Source organism: Eschrichtius robustus, chromosome 10 (assembly GCF_028021215.1).
Source record: "Eschrichtius robustus isolate mEscRob2 chromosome 10, mEscRob2.pri, whole genome shotgun sequence".
Classification (NCBI taxonomy): domain Eukaryota; kingdom Metazoa; phylum Chordata; class Mammalia; order Artiodactyla; family Eschrichtiidae; genus Eschrichtius; species Eschrichtius robustus.
Window position 1 is genome coordinate 94,558,779 of NC_090833.1, and position 17,059 is coordinate 94,575,837.

At 57.5% G+C, this 17,059-nt stretch overlaps 1 protein-coding gene across 3 annotated transcripts in view; it reads left to right on the forward strand.

The window, feature by feature from the left end:
* Positions 1-16,504, forward strand: part of PHF2 (PHD finger protein 2) — a 94,068-nt gene extending 77,564 nt beyond the window's left edge. The window contains exons 11-22 of one of the 3 annotated variants that reach the window (XM_068552190.1): positions 97-186; positions 752-1,111; positions 2,053-2,172; positions 2,633-2,751; positions 4,600-4,778; positions 4,925-4,995; positions 5,769-5,932; positions 10,195-10,469; positions 12,162-12,257; positions 12,791-12,900; positions 13,504-13,924; positions 14,599-16,504. In XM_068552190.1, the coding sequence (XP_068408291.1) occupies positions 97-186; positions 752-1,111; positions 2,053-2,172; positions 2,633-2,751; positions 4,600-4,778; positions 4,925-4,995; positions 5,769-5,932; positions 10,195-10,469; positions 12,162-12,257; positions 12,791-12,900; positions 13,504-13,924; positions 14,599-14,687 (2,094 nt within the window). In that variant the 3' untranslated portion in view covers positions 14,688-16,504. The remainder of the gene's footprint in view (positions 1-96; positions 187-751; positions 1,112-2,052; positions 2,173-2,632; positions 2,752-4,599; positions 4,779-4,924; positions 4,996-5,768; positions 5,933-10,194; positions 10,470-12,161; positions 12,258-12,790; positions 12,901-13,503; positions 13,925-14,598) is intronic. The other 2 variants (XM_068552192.1, XM_068552191.1) reach the window with 2 other exon arrangements.
* The last annotated feature ends 555 nt before the right edge of the window (positions 16,505-17,059 follow it).

Genomic DNA, 17,059 nt, shown 5'->3' on the forward strand with positions numbered 1-17,059 from the left:
GAGCCTGCTTGGGGCCCCTGTGGGTGGAGGGTGGGTGGGCATCAGTGCCCAGACTCGGCGGCTGGCCCGCTGACCCTGTGCGTGGCTGTCCTGCAGGCTTTGGCGGAGCATGAGGATGAGCTACCAGAGCACTTCAAGCCATCGCAGCTCATCAAAGACCTCGCCAAAGAGATCCGGCTCAGTGAGGTAGGGCTGACCCTCAGGGCCCGCTGACCTTGGTTGAGGGAGGCCCCTGCCTGTCTTCCCTGGGTATCTCTCCAGAGATGGCCATGTGTGAGGCAGCCCCTCCTGTAGCCCTCTGCGGCAGGGTCACCTGCATGATGGCTCTGGACTCCTAGCTCCCGGTGGTAGACTTGCAGTCTTCTGGTGGGAGCCCTGGGAATTAGTGTGGGGACTCCCTGCAGCTCCCTGTGGGGGTGGGGAAGGACTCTGCAGGGAGGACTTCAGTCCCTTGAGACCCTGCTTGTGTGAGCCTGTCTAGTCCCCACCAAGGAGGTAAAGGGGTCAAGTGGCTGGTGATGTAGATGGATGGCACCCTGCCTCACGGATGGTGTGGGACAGATGTGAATGTGTCACACAGATGGTGTAGATGGATGTGAGCCTGTCACACAGATGGTGTGGGATGAATGTGAGCATGTCACTGATGATGTAGACAGATGCTCCTTTTCTGCTCGAGTGTCTCCCATGGCCTGGGGCTATGAGACCCTCCTGGCAGGGTGTGGTTGGTCACCTCTCCCTGTCCTTTTCCTAGAATGCCTCCAAGGCCTCCCGACCTGAAGTAACTGCAGCCATCTCCTCGGACGAGGTCTGTTTTGGGGACCGAGAAAAGGAGGAGCCCCCATCCCCCATTGAGGCCAGCCCTCCTCGGTCCTTCCTGGAGAAAGTGTCCAAAAAAAAGACTCCCAAAACCGTGAAGATGCCCAAGCCGTCCAAAGTTCCCAAGCCCCCAAAGCCCCCCAAGCCTCCCAAATCACTGAAGCTCAAGGACGGGGGCAAGAAGAAAGGGAAGAAGTGCAGGGGCTCGGCTTCACCCACCATCCCCAACCTGGACCTGCTGGAGGCCCACACCAAGGAGGCACTGACCAAGATTGAGCCTCCTAAGAAGGGCAAGGTGGGTAGCCTCACCCTCCCCACCTATAGTCAGCAGGCCTGCAGACACCTCCGAGGACCAGGCCTGTGGGATGTGCTGGGGCTGCCATGTCCTTGTGCTAGAGACCCAGGGCAGCTGGGCTCTGCCGCAACAAGCTTGGTGTAGTGGGCAGCTGGAGAGAGACCCTCACGATGAAGGCAGCAGAGTCTCTGCTGGGTCAGGGTGGCACCACTGAGGGTCATCTGGGGGGACAAGCCGGCTGAGTCTTCCCTGGGGCCCAGACATTGGCTGAGACCTGAAGGTGGGTGAGGTACCAGTGGAGGGCAGTGAGGAGGCAGGGGTGGAGCCGGTGATGGGGGCAGGTGTCCTTGGGGGCCTGAGCCCCTGTGGCAGTGAGAGAGGCAGGCCTGGCCCTGAGGACCCACCAGTGTGAGTAGAGGGTCTTAGGTGTGGGCTTTGGGGACCATGAGTCCCTGAGACCAGGCCACAATGAGTGATTTCCTGCTAGTGGGAGGTCATTGCTCACTTCCCAGGGGTTTGGTGGCCACCGGAGCTAGTGTTGCAGGGCTTAAGTGGGGCACATTGGTTTTCCCTTCCTCAAGGCAAAGAGGGTAGATGAATGTATGAATGAATGAATGGATGGAAGGAAGGAAGGAAGGGAGGGAGGAGTAAGAGTAGATGAATGAATGTGTGGGTAAATGGTTTGATGGATGGATGGTGAATGGATGAGTGGATGGATGAGTGGGTGGGTGGCTGGCTGGCTGGTGAATGGATGGGTGGGTGGATGGATGGATGGTTGGTTAGTTGGGTGGGTGGTTGGGGAGATTGATGGATTAGCTGATGCATGCAGGCCAGCAGGAGACAGGGACTCTGTGCTGTGTGGTTCTCACTTTGTACTGTAGTCTGGTGGAGCACTGCCGCCCACCCATGTCCGCTACCAGATAATGGCTGGTATTTTCTAGGCCGCAAAGAATGTCCTGAATGTGCCCAACAAGGAGGTTGTCAGCACGCAGAACGACGTGGAGAGGTTGGAAATCCGAGAGCAGACTAAGAGCAAGTCGGAGGCCAAGTGGAAGTACAAGGTGAGATGTGTGTGTACAGGTATGCTGGTGAGTGAATCTACTCTCAGGGAGGGCTATGTTAGTGAAAGAAGGTGGTGTGTGGGGCAAGTGTGGGCTTGGTGGTGTGTGTGTGTGCCTGTAGGGTATGTCAGGTGTGTGTCTTCCTGTCCGCGGGTGGGCAGTGCTGTGAAGGTCTTTGAGGGTCTGGGTGTGCACGTGGCTTCCATGGAGCTACCTTCTGAGGGGTTGGCGCGGGCACATCTCGGCCTAAGAGGATGGATGGCGTTGCCCTTTGTGGCCTGCCCTGGTTCAAGCTCACACTGCCTGGAGCTGGGCAGCATCCGAGGGCAGGTCCTGTGGGCCTGGGGCTGCAGTGGGTCCCCAGGTGACATGTCAGAGGGAGGAGGCTGCCCAGTCCAGCTGCCTCTGCCCACTGGGCGCCTGTATGGGGCTCAGGGATGGTCCTGGGTTTGCTTTTCAGAACAGCAAACCCGACTCCCTACTGAAGATGGAGGAAGAGCAGAAGTTGGAGAAGTCTCCTCTGTCAGGGAACAAGGACAACAAGTTCTCATTTTCCTTCTCCAACAAGAAACTGCTAGGGTACGTGAGTGCTCGTGCCAGGAGGGGTTGGTTGCACAGGTGCCACATGCCACACACACACCCTGAGCACCGCCCCCCCACATCACACACACACATCCCCTGCTTGTGCACACATGACACACACACACACACCTTCCTGGAGGTCTCCGCGGTGAGCCCCCCTTCTGAGCTGGCTGCTGTTGCTCGGCACACCCTTCATGAGGGCCTCCAGGCAGGCTCCTTTCCTGCCTACTAAGCCAAAAAGCTCGGGTAGGTGGGCAGGGGGCAGTGGTGTGTGCCAGCAAGGAGTAGGAGAGTGTGATTGGGCAGATATTAGCCGAGTGGCTGTCCTGGGCTGGCACAGAGGACATGGTGGGGGTCAGGATCTTGGCCTTGGAGTCTAGATGCCAGTGGGGAGGGGCTGGTATGAATCCAACACTCTCAAATCCATCTAAAATTATGGCTGTGATTGGGGCCATGGAAGAAGGATTTGTGGGGCCTGGGGTGCTGTGGAGTCCTTGTGTGTCCAAGGGAGTTGGTGGGAGGGCTTCCTGGAGGAGATGGCACTGAGCTGAGAGACTGGGGCACCTAGCCTGGGAGGGTATGTGTGTGTGAGCTGGTGTGTCCGGGTTCTGGACTGTATAAGGGGTCTCCATCTGCTGACCAGTGTGGTGGGCTGGCCAGATGGGAGGTTGGTGGGCCAGACACCCTGTGCCCACCAAGAAGCCCTTTGTGGCTTCGGTCCCACACCCAGTTGTATGCTGAATCCAAAGTGCAGGGTGGGTGCCCAGCAATCAGGAAGCAGACATGTCCCAGTGGGAATGGGGCCACTTTTCTGCTGTAGGCCTGAGTTTTCTCATCTGCAAGATGAGGGGAGAAGGCCATTTTTAGGTGGTGGGGGAACAGAGCTGGTCAGCATCTTGTGCTCTTGCAGAGCCTGGCACAAGTGGGCCCGTTATTCCCAAGAGCTCACGGCAATGTGCCAAGGCTGCTTGGTGAGCAGGTGGGTTGGGTCTGATCTGCAGGGGCCCGGTTGCCCTGACTTCATGGCCCTGAGCACGTCCTTGATTTATCTGAAGCTCAGCTGCTAGGTCCCGGGGAGCTTTTGCACAGCATTAACTCTACGACTGACTGCCTGCGCTACAGAGTTTAGAAATGGAGGGGAGAAAGGGAGACATGATTCTATAACTATGTCACACCTGTGTGTATGTACATGGGTGTGTGTGTACATGTGTGTGTTGTGTTATGTAGCTCATGACTACACCCAGCAGGGCTCACTGCCAGCCGTCCTCTGTGTTTCCATTGTTGGGAATCAGAGCTGTACCTGTTGGGAATTGCAGATGCCTGTGCCCCGCCTGCTGTCCCCACTGCTGAGTGTGCGCTTGTGCCCTCAGCCGACAGGGAGACAGCGGCTGGAGCGTTGGACTCTCCTCGTTTGCAGTAGCCCTGTCTTGCCCCAGGAGAGAGATGAGTTGTGTGATACTTTTTAGACTATTGTGTCTACACCTCAGCCCTGAAATTATTTTTCTAGAATAGCTATGTAGAAAACCCAGGCCAGTTGGCACTGGCTCCGTCTGACACTGGGCTTGTATCAGGCCCCAGAGCAGCCTGAAAGAAGGCGTGCTCATCCATTGGCTAGGGTGAGGGGGCAGTGAGGGGCACAACCTTAAATAGCCCGAGAAAGGGCCAGGCATATACCCTGTGGGTTGTGCGTTGTCTTCACTGGGGTCACGACATTGGAGAGGAGGCTGTGGGGTTGGGAAGGGTCCAGCCTGGCTGTTGATCCTCCAAGGCCTGTGTGGGGTGGTGCTGGGGACACTAGCCAGGCTGTGCGGATGTCCACTGACCGGCCCACTTCTGCCGCCCCAGCTCCAAGGCCCTCAAGCCACAGCCAGGCCCAGGGGTGTTTGGAGCCTTGCAGAACTTCAAGGAGGACAAGCCCCAGCCAGTGCGGGATGAGTATGAGTACGTGTCGGATGACGGGGAGCTCAAGATTGACGAATTTCCTATTAGGAGGAAGAAAAATGCTCCGAAGAGGGACTTGTCCTGTGAGTTGGGGGGACATGGGGAGGGGGCAGGCCCAGCCCCATAAAGGCCATCTCAGGCATGTGGAGTGGGCATCGGGTGTGGCTGGACCAGGTTCCCCCTCTGCTCCTCCGAAACTGCTGCTGACTCCCATGTGCTCTGCTTTCAGTCTTACTGGACAAGAAGGAGCCGCTGCCCACGCCCGTTACGAAGCCAAAGCTGGACTCGGCGCTTTACAAGGTAAGCGAGTGCCTTCTGGGTGACTGAGCTTTCTGGGTGGAGTGCAGAGGGGGATGTTTTCCTGGGGAGGCTGGCTGGGCTCCAGATGAAGAGCTCTGAGCCCCGGGACCCTGCACAAAGGGACAAAAGCAGATGCAGGACTTGTGGAAGGTCTGCAGGTCTCTTATGAGTGGTGGGGCCTTGGGAGCCGCACTCCGTAGTCAGATCCACCGTGAAGATAATGCATCTCCTTGATGCCGGAGGACTGGGGTACAGGGGGTAGCAGGCCAGGCCTGCTGGGGGTTGGGTCTTGCACTAAACATGTGGGGGTTAAGTTAGATGTCCTCCAAGGCCATGCATGTCCAACCCAGGACGCAGTGGCCGTCTCCAAGGAAGCCAGGTTCCCTGTTGGGGTCATACCCTGCCTGCAGAGCCCAAGGTGTCCCTGCAGAGCCACTTGCCAGGGGCTGTTAACTGGTGTCCCTCAGGTACAGGCACACCGCCTGTTCCCAGTCCAACCATGCCGACTCCTCTTGTATCTGTGTTCAATACTGGGGTCTCATGTAAGGTCCTGTGAACCAAGCTTCACCTGGGGAAATGGTGCAGGCAGGGCTCCAAGATCCCAGCACAAAGCTCTGGCCCCTGTGCCCTGCTCTGTGTGTCTGGTCAGCCAGCCCCATGGTGCTCGTTACAAGGACAGGCTCTTTAAAAACCTCTTTTTCTCACTGAAGGGAAACAGTAGTCCCTACCCCTACCCCCAAGTCCTTTTCCGACCGGCTACTCTGTCCCCACAGCAGAGTGATGACTCCTCTGATGAGGGTTCGCTGCACATAGACACGGACACTAAGCCCGCCCGCAATGCCAAAGTGAAGAAAGATGGCGGGGGTTCGGCTGCGGGCATCTTGGACCTGCTGCAGGCCAGCGAGGAGGTCGGCGCGCTCGAGTACAACCCCAACAGGTAGGCCCGGTGCCCACGGGGAACTTGGGGAAGTGGGTGCTTCCACAGAGGTGGGCCAAGCAGGGCTCCGTCAGCCCACGTCCCAGAGGCCAGGCGGCCAGAGCAGGACCCCTGCCTGGCAGAGGTGGTGCCAGGTGGCCAGAGAGGTGAGCGGGGGCTGGCTGTGCAGGTCCTGTGTGTTGCAGAGCTCCTGAGCGAGGGCACAGAGCTCTGAGGACAGATGCTTCTAGATGCTAGATGGGGAGGCAGCTGAGAAGTAGTTCCACGTTGGGGCCTTGGAGGGAGGAGTCTGTGGGGCCACCATACCTCTAGGTGCCTGTAGGGAAGCAGGGCCAGGCTGGGCACCTGGAGGGTGTCAGGGTTGTTCCAGGCCAAGACCCCCAGCTGTCTCTGTCTCATCACTTCCTGAATGCCATAAAAATAACATAAGAAAAATTCCACGGTGTGTGCCCAGTGTCAGGGTCAAGGGCGTTTAATGGGCCTCTCTGGGACCCCAAGCTGGCTTCCCTGCAGAGACCTTATCTGCGGCAAGGGAAATGATGGCTTCAGAGCTCGGGGACGTGAGAGCCCACTCCCTGAGGAGGGGCTGGATCGGCCAGGGGTCCCAGGTTCCCACACCAACTGCGGGGTGTGTGGGAACCAAGCCACGCTGTCCTTGAGACCTGTGTGCATCCAGATGTGCAGCCTCAGGAGCCCACTCGCTGCTGGTGTATATGCTGTTCTTTCCTGGAGGCCCTGAGATTCTGGGCAGTCGGGCAGGCTAGGACATGTGTCTCCTCAGCTCAGGCGGTCTTCCCTACCTAGGCCTGCCCAATTGCAGTCCTTTGATTTGAGAGAAATGGATTAATCCTCTTTGGGTTTGCATTGGTGGAAGGCCACAGGGCTTGTTTTTCTCATGGTGGTCCCAGTTAAATTCTCTTTTGATCCCAATTAACTTTTGTTTTTATGCATCATGGCCATTTTTTTTTTCCACATGGAATTTCTACAAGTACCACAGACAGAAAACCAAGGGATCAGGGCCCGTGCCCCCTGTAGCCTCCCCATTCTGGGGACCTCAGCCACCATGGAGGGGGGTGGCTCCCCTCCTAGTCCTTGAGCCAGCAGGAGAGTCCTGCTGCACGGATGGGGAAACTGAGGCTCAGGGAGCTTAGGTGACTTGCTCAAGGCCGCACCGCCAGGAAGTGGCAGAGGCAGGGCCAGAATCTCCATCTGCTGATAATGGAACCCAAGCGTGGGGGTCCTGGAATGTTAACCATGCTGGGCGGTGACATCCAGCCAGGAGTGACTTGGCTTGAGGAAGGCAGGGCTCATGTGACCTGCTTGGGGTTCGCTTGGTCCTCCAGATCTGCGTTCCACCCGTCCCCCTCTGCCTCTCAGTCTGTGCTTCCAGAATCGAGGTCCAGGGGCTACACGAGCCTGTGGAGGCAGCATGTCAGCCCCGTCTTAGACAGTGGGACTCCGGGAGGCGGATTAGGGCTTGATTGAAAAGCGTTCTTGCTAAATCAAATGGTTGTATTTTCTTTCATAAATTACCATAATTTGTGCAGTGTTACGCTCACAGACAGCCGTAGGCGCCTTCTCTCATGGGAGTGGAGTGTATGGCTGGAGGCTTCTACAGAGCTGTGGGGTGCAGATTTCCTGTTCAGCATTAAGTGGTTTCTGTAGATGAGCAAACCTAAGCCCCTCACTGCAGAGATGCCCTGTGGCCTTTGCAGTGGTGGAGGGACCCTGACCTGAGGCCCTTAGCCATGAGGAGAAGCCTGGCTGTGAACCTCCTTTTCCTGGAAGGTGCTGGTGCCCAGGCTGGCCCCTCACCTCTTTGGAGGTGCCTTTCTTCTGGGAAGGCTATGGCTAGCTGGCACCTCAGTGACGGATTGACGCTCAGACCCTGGAGAAGTGCCCTACACACCCTGGGTCCCCCATGAGTTCCAGGCAGAGGCACCCCTGGGATGAGGGCAGGTGGGGCTGGTGCCAAAACTCTGCATGGAGCTGGGACACAGGTGCTGCAGCTTGGGCTCCTAACTGAACCTGGACACAGCCTGCCGGGAGGAGGGCAGCCAGTTTGAGGATGCTCTGTGAACTGCTCTGTAGGCACACACGTATGTGCTCACACACGCCTGCACACGTGCACGTGTGCCTGCTGGGGCTGGGTCCCCTCGGCCGCTGCAGGCAGTTCCTTTCCCAAGTCTCCCATTTGGAGTGTAGGTCAGTGTTTGATGGTCCATTTGCTCTGTTTTAAGTATTTGCTGTTTGGAAAAAGCCAGCTGAAGAAAATGGAGGAAAATATGTTAATTTCTTCTGGATGGTTTGCTTAGTGTTTACTGCCTGGGGGTGGGGGAAAGAGAGGATTTTGGTATGATAATTGGAGGATTAAGGTATTATTTTCCATGCGCACTAGTTAGACTTTGCTCCTTGATTCGCCGGCCCACGTGGACAGCCTGCAGCCCTGGGCTCCAAGGCCCCTCCCTCTTAGGTTGCAGCCGAGCTGGGCTGGGACCATGAGGTCCAGATGGCACAGGCAGGCGGCTGGCTTCCATGCTGGCTCCCGGAGGACCCTCATGGTGAGTGTCCCGGCCCCCACCCTCCCATCCCTGCAGGAAGCCTGCTGTTTGGCTGGGCCATGAGGCTGGGTGAGGGTGCCTGAGACCTTCAGGGTGAGCCTGGAAGGGCCTCATTCGTAGAGCACTGGAGAGCCTGGCAGAGGATGGGGGGCCAGCTATCAGCTCTTGCTGGCTCTAGTGCTGGGTCGGGGGCCTGTCCGTGCTCAGAAAGCATCAGCGATGATGGTACAACAATGATACTACTGCTACCAAATGCCATGTGCTCTTGGCTGGGTCTGGGTAGCCCTTTGCCGTCATGGCATGGGACAGTGGGGGTCTGGAGGATGCTGGGGCAGGTGGAGAGTCTGGTGGAAGTCTCCCGACTCTCCATGGCGGTCTGACCATACTTGATTTTTCCCATTGTTTGTGGCTTTGGAACCGTAATCCATTTGCTTCCAGCAAAACCCCAAAACACTGCGATCCAGTGTGTCTCGGGCAGGGCTTGCGGAAGTGGTATTCGTGGAGGGCTGCCCAGAGAGGCGCCTGCCCGTCGCCTCCTCCTGGCTTGGGGCAGGAGTCCTTGGCCTGGAGCCCAGCAGTACCCCTCACAGGATGGCTTTTGTCCAAGCTTGCCTCGGTGGGCCCCCAGGACCACAGGGGACCACCCTCTGTGTCTGTGCTTCCTGGGTCCAGCTCCATCTCCCTGCACCCTCCAGCCTCAATCTTGGGAACCTTATTTCTGAGCAGGGACTCCTTCTTGTTCTGATGTCTTACTAAACATGCTTCGAATACTTCTCAGAAGTGGAGGAGGGAGCAGGGACCATACAGAACCACCAGGGGCCCATGTGGACTGGCACTTTTGGGTGCTGCTTCTGGGTCTGGCAGCCCTGCAGGTGGGTCCACTCCCTGGGGGCACATGGGGCAGGCAAGAGGGGGCCTGGATGTCAGACACACAGGGCAGGCCCGCTGCTGGGACTCCTGGGCCTCCTGGGTCTGTGACCAGGGAGGAGGGCTAAGCAGTGCCCCACTCCAGGTCCTGCTTCCTAGGGTCCCAGGGTGCAATGAGAGGTATGGCCAGGCTGCCCAGAGGCCGTGGTGGGCCATCCTGACCCAGGTGGACAAAAGCGCGCGGGGTGATGGGCAAGGACGAGGGTCTGGGTGCTGGTGCAGGTGCAGTCATGAAAAGATGGTGTGGGTCACCTGGGGAGATCGAGTGCCATGGGAGGGAGAGGGCTCTGCTGCCCCATCTCAGGTACCGGATGGGAGGACGCCCTTGAAGACATGGGGGAGGGAGCGCTTGGGGCTGGGGCTGAGTGCAGGAGTCCACGGTGGGTGGAGGTGTGCACAAAACCAGCAGGAGTGGAAGAGGGAGGGAGGGGGGTGGCCTGGGTCCTTGGGGGAGTCTGCTTGTTGACTTTATGGTAGGAGAGATCAGGAGTAATGGCACCTTTGTCTACCACCTTCTATCCCTCTGCCCCTCTTCATCCCCTCCCTCCACATCCTCCCCCCTCTCTTCTCTCTTTATGCCCCTCTCTGTCCCAAGGCCTCCAGCCCTCCTTTGGTGTTGCGGGGTGGGAACAGAGGGTAGGGGAAGGGGATAGCTGGCTCTTTCCATGGGGGAGTTATCAGCTACCACTATCCTCCACCCCACACCCTCTGCTGGCTGCTGAGTGGGAGGATGTGTGGGCCATGGGCTGAGTGCCTGTCTCTCTGTGCCTCCAGCCAGCCCCCCGCCTCCCCCAGCACACAGGAAGCCATTCAGGGAATGCTGTCCATGGCCAACCTGCAGGCCTCCGACTCCTGCCTGCAGACCACATGGGGTGCTGGCCAGGCCAAGGGCAGCTCGCTGGCGGCCCATGGCACCCGGAAGAATGGGGCTGGTGGTAAGAGCGCAGGCAAGCGGCTGCTGAAGAGGGCGGCCAAGAACAGTGTGGACCTGGATGATTACGAGGAGGAGCAGGACCACCTGGACGCCTGCTTCAAGGACTCGGACTACGGTGAGCGTGGCTGTGCAGGGAGGGGTGCTAAACCTGGGGGTTGGGAGCCAGGCCCTCTTATGGATATAATTCACAGACCTTAACAGTCACCCTTTAAAAGCGTGTAACTCAGTGGTGCTTAGTGTATTTAGAGGGATGTGCATGCCACCATCATCACACCCAATTTGAGAACGTTTCATCATTCAGAAAGGAACACCCTGCCCTGTACCTGTTAAGAGTCAGTACCTCTCCTCTGGCCCCTGGCAGCCACTGATTTATGCTGCCTCGTAGATATTCCTAATCAGCATGTGTCACGTGAACAGAACTGCACAGTGCTTGGTCTTTGGTGCCTGGCTTCTTTCATTAGCATACTCTTCAGGCTTCATCCACGATGTAGCATATGTCAGCTCTTTGTTCCTTTTGATGGCTGAATAATATTCCACCACGTGGACACACCATGTTTGTTTATCCCTTCATCCATCCACAGGCACTTGGATGGCTTCCACCTTTTGGCAGTTGTGCACAGTGCTGCTGTGAATGTTGGTGTGCAGGGAGTTTTGTATGGCCTGTGTCTATGGTGCTCCTGTGGTGTATACCTGGGTCACTGCCTGTTTCACCTTCTGAGAACCTGCCCGACTATTCTCCACGTGGCTATACCATTTCAGACACGTTGAGACCATGTCCATCCTATGTCTGTGTAGACAGAGAAACCGAGGCCCAGGGTGGCTTTGTGGCCTGAGTCTGAGGTGGGCAGTGAGTTGGTGGCTGGGCCACAGCTGTGGCCTCTGCCCAGGGGCATGGCCCCTCGCCTCCCACTACAGCCCTTCCTTCCAGGCCTGGCGCTTTGGGTTCCAACGGGCTCTGAAGGAGCTGCCGTTGGCCGCCTGGGAGGGGACTTGGAGCAAGGACCTGCCTCCATGCCTCAGCCCATTGCCCATAGATGTTCCAGGCCCCGCGGGTGCGGTGTGCTCCTCAGGGCCAGGGCCGTGTTGGCCCCCATGGTGCAGGGCCTGTTTTCAGTTCAGTCCTGACGGTCTGAGGGCAGTGTATTTGTCCTGGAGACCCTGTCCCTGGAGAGCCCTCCCGTGGTGAGGCTGGACCTACCCTATCTGGTGGACACTTTCAGGCCTCAGTGAGGGGCCTGCCGTGGTCTGACAGATCAACAGCGGGGTGAACTCCATTTTCTGGGCACCCTTGGGGCACAGGGCAGGTCCTGGGGGTTCGGGTGTCACAAGCCTTGGAGGTTGAACCTGTGATGGGAGGAGGTACCCAGCGAGTCACCCAGGGCTGCTGTGTGGGTCTCCCTCCTCCAGAGACTTGCTGAGGTGAGCCTGGGGTCCTTCAGAGCCACCCAGCTCCGTGGACATCAGATGTTTTCTTCTCTGATAGCAGCAGAGGAGATGTTTCGAGAATCGGGCATTCAGGTGGGTGCGGTGGCCAGGCTGGGGTAGGAACAGCTGGTCAGGTGGCCATGGAGGCTGGATGGAGCCCATTGCCTGGCCCTCTCTGGACCTCAAGGGGGCCTGGGCTTGACAGTTTCAGAGGCCACCTGTGCCTTGCCTATGCGTGTGGCGGCCACACCAGGAGGGCTGGTGCTCTGCAGCCTGGGGACAGCCTGGGGGATGCCGGTCACAAGGTCTGCCAGTAGCCTGCGGCAGCCACCCTCCTGTGGCCACACCAGCAGCCCAGCCCTCCTCCCCTTTGCCCCTCTAGTTTACCCCTCCCTGGAGTCGGACGAGGACAGTCCTGTTTTCAAGTCCCGGTCCAAGAAGAGGAAAGGCTCGGATGATGCTCCCTACAGCCCGACAGGTAGTGCTGGGGGCTGGAAGGGGCGCTCCATCCACACTGAATGCCAGCAGCCATGTTCCACACCCACGAGCCCCGTGTGGGGCTCAGACGGGCTGTCACTTGCCTGCAGGAGCCTGATTGGCGTTCCACGTCTTTCTCCCGGGACCTCAGCCCAGGTGCTCTTGCAAGCTCACCCAAAGGCATCCCAGCTCCTGCCAGTAGGGCAGTGCGGTGTCCCTGTCGTGAGGTGGCCCTCTGCCTAGTTTCTCCTCTATGAACAGCCCTGGGAGGGTCACGTTTGTACCTGGCCCCCCATCATGGCAGCCAGCGGGGTGGGGTCTGGTTCACCCAGCACATGACTTCCCTTCTGACCTCTCCTGTCTTGCTGGTGTAGGGGAACCAGCCCCACACCAGCTTAGGGCCCATGCTGACACTCCCCGAATTGTGAGTTGTCCCTGGGATTTGGGGACAGACTGGGGCAGGACCTGGGGATCCCAGGAGGGCGCACAGGCAGTGGGTGGCTGCTCGAGGCAGGTTGACCTTCTCTCCCGCAGCGAGGGTCGGCCCGTCGGTGCCAAGGCAGGACAGGCCTGTGCGTGAGGGGACCAGAGTGGCCTCCATTGAGACCGGGCTGGCGGCTGCTGCAGCCAAACTGTCCCAGCAGGTGAGGAGGGGACCCACTCCTGGGCTCAGGCTCCCCAGATGCCTCTGCTCACCCCACCCTCATGTACGGAGACCACCCAGTCTGGGGCTGTCACAGCCTTGGGGACATTTGAGTATTGCTGACCCTGGTTCCTCCAGGCTCCCAAGTCCCTGCTAGTGGGAAGCAGAGAAGCTGGGAACTGGTGGCAGGAGTCTCATGGCAGCTCAGAGTGGGGCGGTGGGGAATGGAGGGGGTTAGGGTGACGGGGGAGGGGGCCCATACTACGTGCCCACCAATAGGTAAACTCAGATTGAGTCTGTCCACTACAGCTGAGTGCTGGTGCCACATCCCACACGTCCCCGTGTCCAGGACGGCCCACCTCACAGAGGGGGGCCTGGTGGTCTCTCCACAGGCCCCGGTACTGCTCTGCAGGGCTCGTGGTGGCTGGAGGTGGGGCTTGGGTGTGGTCCAGCCCTTTCTGCTCCTGCAGTGCTGGCTTGCTCAGCTCCATGGGAGAAGCCTTGTACACAGCAGACCAGGCTGCTCCCAGGCTGCAGGCTGCTTCCCAGTGTCCGAAACCTGGCCAGCCCTGTGGGGTGACACACCTGCATGTTTTGTTCAAAGGAGGAGCAGAAAAGCAAAAAGAAAAAGAACACCAAAAGGAAGCTGGCTCCCAACACCACCTCCCCTTCCGCCTCTGCCTCTGCCAGCACCGCCTCAGCCGGCACCACCTCAGCCGGCACCACCTCGGCCTCTACCACCTCGGCCTCCACCACCTCGGCCTCCACCGCCTCGGCCTCCACCACCCCAGCCTCCACCACCCCAGCCTCCACCAGCACGGCCAGCAGCCAGGCCTCACAGGAGGGTAGCTCACCTGAGCCCCCACCAGAGTCCCACAGCAGCAGCCTGGTTGACCACGAGTACACGGCAGCCGGCGCCTTTGCTGGGGCCCAAGCCGGCCGTGCCTCTCAGCCCATGGCCCCTGGGGTCTTCCTCACCACGAGGAGGCCCTCCTCGTCATCCCCCAACAACACCGCTGCCAAAGGTACCTTGCCCGCCGACCCTGAGTCACCTAGACTTGCAGACTGTCCCTGTGGATGACCACAGGTCTCCTTTGTCCCCGCAGCCATGAGTGTGTATGGCCAGGCACTCAGTCAGTATGTGGAACAAATGGTCCCTTTCAAGACCAAGAGCTCTGGTTACTCACCAGGGGGGTTCTGGTTACTTTGGAGTTAGGTCTGGCCCTTCAGACTCCCAGGGCCTCGGCTTTGGGGCCTGGCTTGAAGTCAGAGTGTGGTTGGTGGTTTGCCGAGGATTCACTGGGAGGAGCCTAAGGTGACCCAGCCTCCTCTGTGTGAATTAGGGGTGGGACAGCTGTCCGGGTCTCGTGGTATCCCCACTGTCACCCCCGGACGCCCTGCACCATGGGCGTGAGGCCCAGCCGGCCATGGACATGGGGAGTGTGGCTCTAGGTGGCCCTAATGCCATCCCTGGCCTGTCCCTACCCTACTCACCACGGCCCAGCCCCTTGTCGACATAGCCTTTGAGTGGGGCGCTTTGCTGACAATTGGTGGTTTTGGAGGGATTCAGGACTCCCTGGACCTGGGAATTGCAGGCCCATTTTACAGACAGGGTGGGGGCTCAGGAGGGTTACAGACCCCCATCCCACATGCTGCTCCTGTCACTCATCTGTCTTTTTTGTGTCTGTGCCTCCCCCAGGAAAGCGTACAAAAAAGGGCATGGCCACTGCCAAACAGAGGCTTGGGAAAATTTTGAAAATTCATCGGAATGGAAAGCTGCTCCTTTAAAGTTTGGAAAGCCAGGATCCTTCTGCTCCGCTCAGGACCCTTGGAGCCCTGCTAAAACATCAGCCCCCAGGAGGGTGGCCTTGCTGCCTCACCCCAGGGAGGGCCTGGCCTCTTCCCGGCAGCCATCCCCCTCACATGAGCATCTGTTGCTTCAGCGGGCGGAGCTCGCCAATACGGACAGACGTCCTTTCTCAAGTTGCTTAGAGTGACCAGTTCCCGAAACGTGGCCGTGCCAGTTTGAGGACCATTCCAGTTTCAGGACAGTCTCCAGGCATCCCCGAGCATGGGTGTGATTGCAGGGCCTTTGCAGCTCTGCTGGGAGCATGAGTCCTTCAAGGAAGGAGGAGTGAGCCAATGCTCACCAGGCCCAGAGTATGAGCTGGCCACAGGCTGGTAGCCTCCAGAGGCTTTAAAAAAGGCAAAGAACACTAGAGAGGAAGAGGAGGAGAGATCGGGGTGTGTATGTGCCCCCCTTCTCTTCCCAAGTGATTCTCAGACAAGTCCAGAGACTGTTGGGCCCAGCCAGGAGAGGAGCCTCTGTGCTCCCCGGCTGGTGGGTGGTGGGCCGGATGGTGGGTGTTGCACCCTGAATGCCTGGGGCATTTCTCAGGGCTGGCTGGGGCCATCAGCAGGGTCAGTGTGTCAGTGTTGGGGGGGAAGCCATCATGGGGTCCCCAGGGAAGGGTTCAGGCCCAGCCACAGTGTGGGGCCCAGGGGGCCCAGGCTAAGCTACATGGGTGGGCCCCGTCCAGCCTGACCATCTATACTCCGAGAAGCACTTCCCAGCCAAGGCACCCCGCCATATGCCTGGTGGGGCAGATGGTGGCCGGGTGGCCCGAGGACTTGGGGGCCAGGCACTTCTGTCTTGTCACCTGTTAACGTTTGGTGTCGAGTGCATGGGTGGCTCCTGGACCACGTGTCTGCCCATCGACACGGAGGGGCTGGATTTGTTTCTCAGGCAATCCTGTATTTTAATTTTAGATGTATCTCCTGAAGCATATTTTTCATAGAATGTAGCGTGTAAATAGCTTTTTAAATAACTTCTTTTTTATAAGAGTAAAAGTATCTTTAGGAATTTCTTTCTATAGAGTCCTTCATTAACATTTATACGAGTTTTTTGCCGAGTATGATGAACAGTTGGGTTTCCGATGCTTTTCCTTTTCCTTCTTTCTTTGTATTATTATGGTTATTATTATTATTTTTTCTTTTAGGAACTAAGGTATTGCCTGAAAAACAAGTGATGTCTTTGCAGCCTTATATCTGTCTTTACAGAAGCAAACAGTACACAAAAGATCTATTTCAGACACATTTGAAGAGGAATCTTCAACTTGAATACCAGCTCTTTCTTTCCTTCTTGTTGATGAAGGGGGTGGGGGTACAGTTATTTTACTAGCACCTTGTGAAGTGTTTCTGTGTTTTGTGATGCTGTAATTTATTAATGTTTGTAGCTTTTTATATTTGTACATTTCTTATGAGCTTTGTTTATATGCCCATCCCTGGGTGTTCTGTCCATGAGGAGAGGCAGCTTTGCGTGGGCCTTGCCACCCTTGCTCATCCTGTTTGGGGGATGCAGCCCCAGGACCCAGAGGCTGGGAGGGGCGAGCCTCATGGGGCCCTCACTATTCCAACCGGGCGTTTTGAAGGTTTCCTTTCCTGTCCTTGTTGAACATTTATATAATCTAACCTGGCCATCAAGCTGTTCTCTCTCTTCCTCTCTCTATCTCTCTTTTATTTTTTTAATTTTATTATTATTATTTTGGCAACATGTACATTTCTAACAAAGTTTATTGTGGCTATTAAAGTGTTTTATTTCCCAATTCATATTACTCTTGTATCGAGTTCATGAGGTCTAAGGTAACTTAGATCAAAGTTTTAAAAGAGTAAAAATATTTCAGGTTTTGTACAGAACCATGTCTGTGTCATTTCTGCCTTGTTCACTGTCATCCACTCTGGTAGTGAGGACGGTGGGGATCCTCGACGCTGGGGAGAGGAGTGGGCCAGTGAGTGGGCTGGGTGTGAGGGTGAGCAGTCAGGCCAGGCCCCCTACCCAGGCCCAGCCCTGGCTGCCAACTTTCCCCTTGGAAAGCCTTTGGATTGCCCACAGGGCATATGTACTGCCCTGCACCCCAAAGCTGCAGCACCCTGAGCCAGCCTGCAGGAGCAGGCAGACGAGACTCTTGGTCAGAGTGGGCAGCCTTTGAGACCCTGACAGTACCAGCCCCAGCCCCTAGCATCCTCTAGTACCTTCTTAGTGGTCACACGTGTGCGGTTTAGTTGAGTCCGGTGAGAGGCACCGGAGAACATGTGCAGGACTTCAGTCTAAAGCTGATGTTAGGGACTTCCCTGATGGTGCAGTTGTTAAGAATCCACCT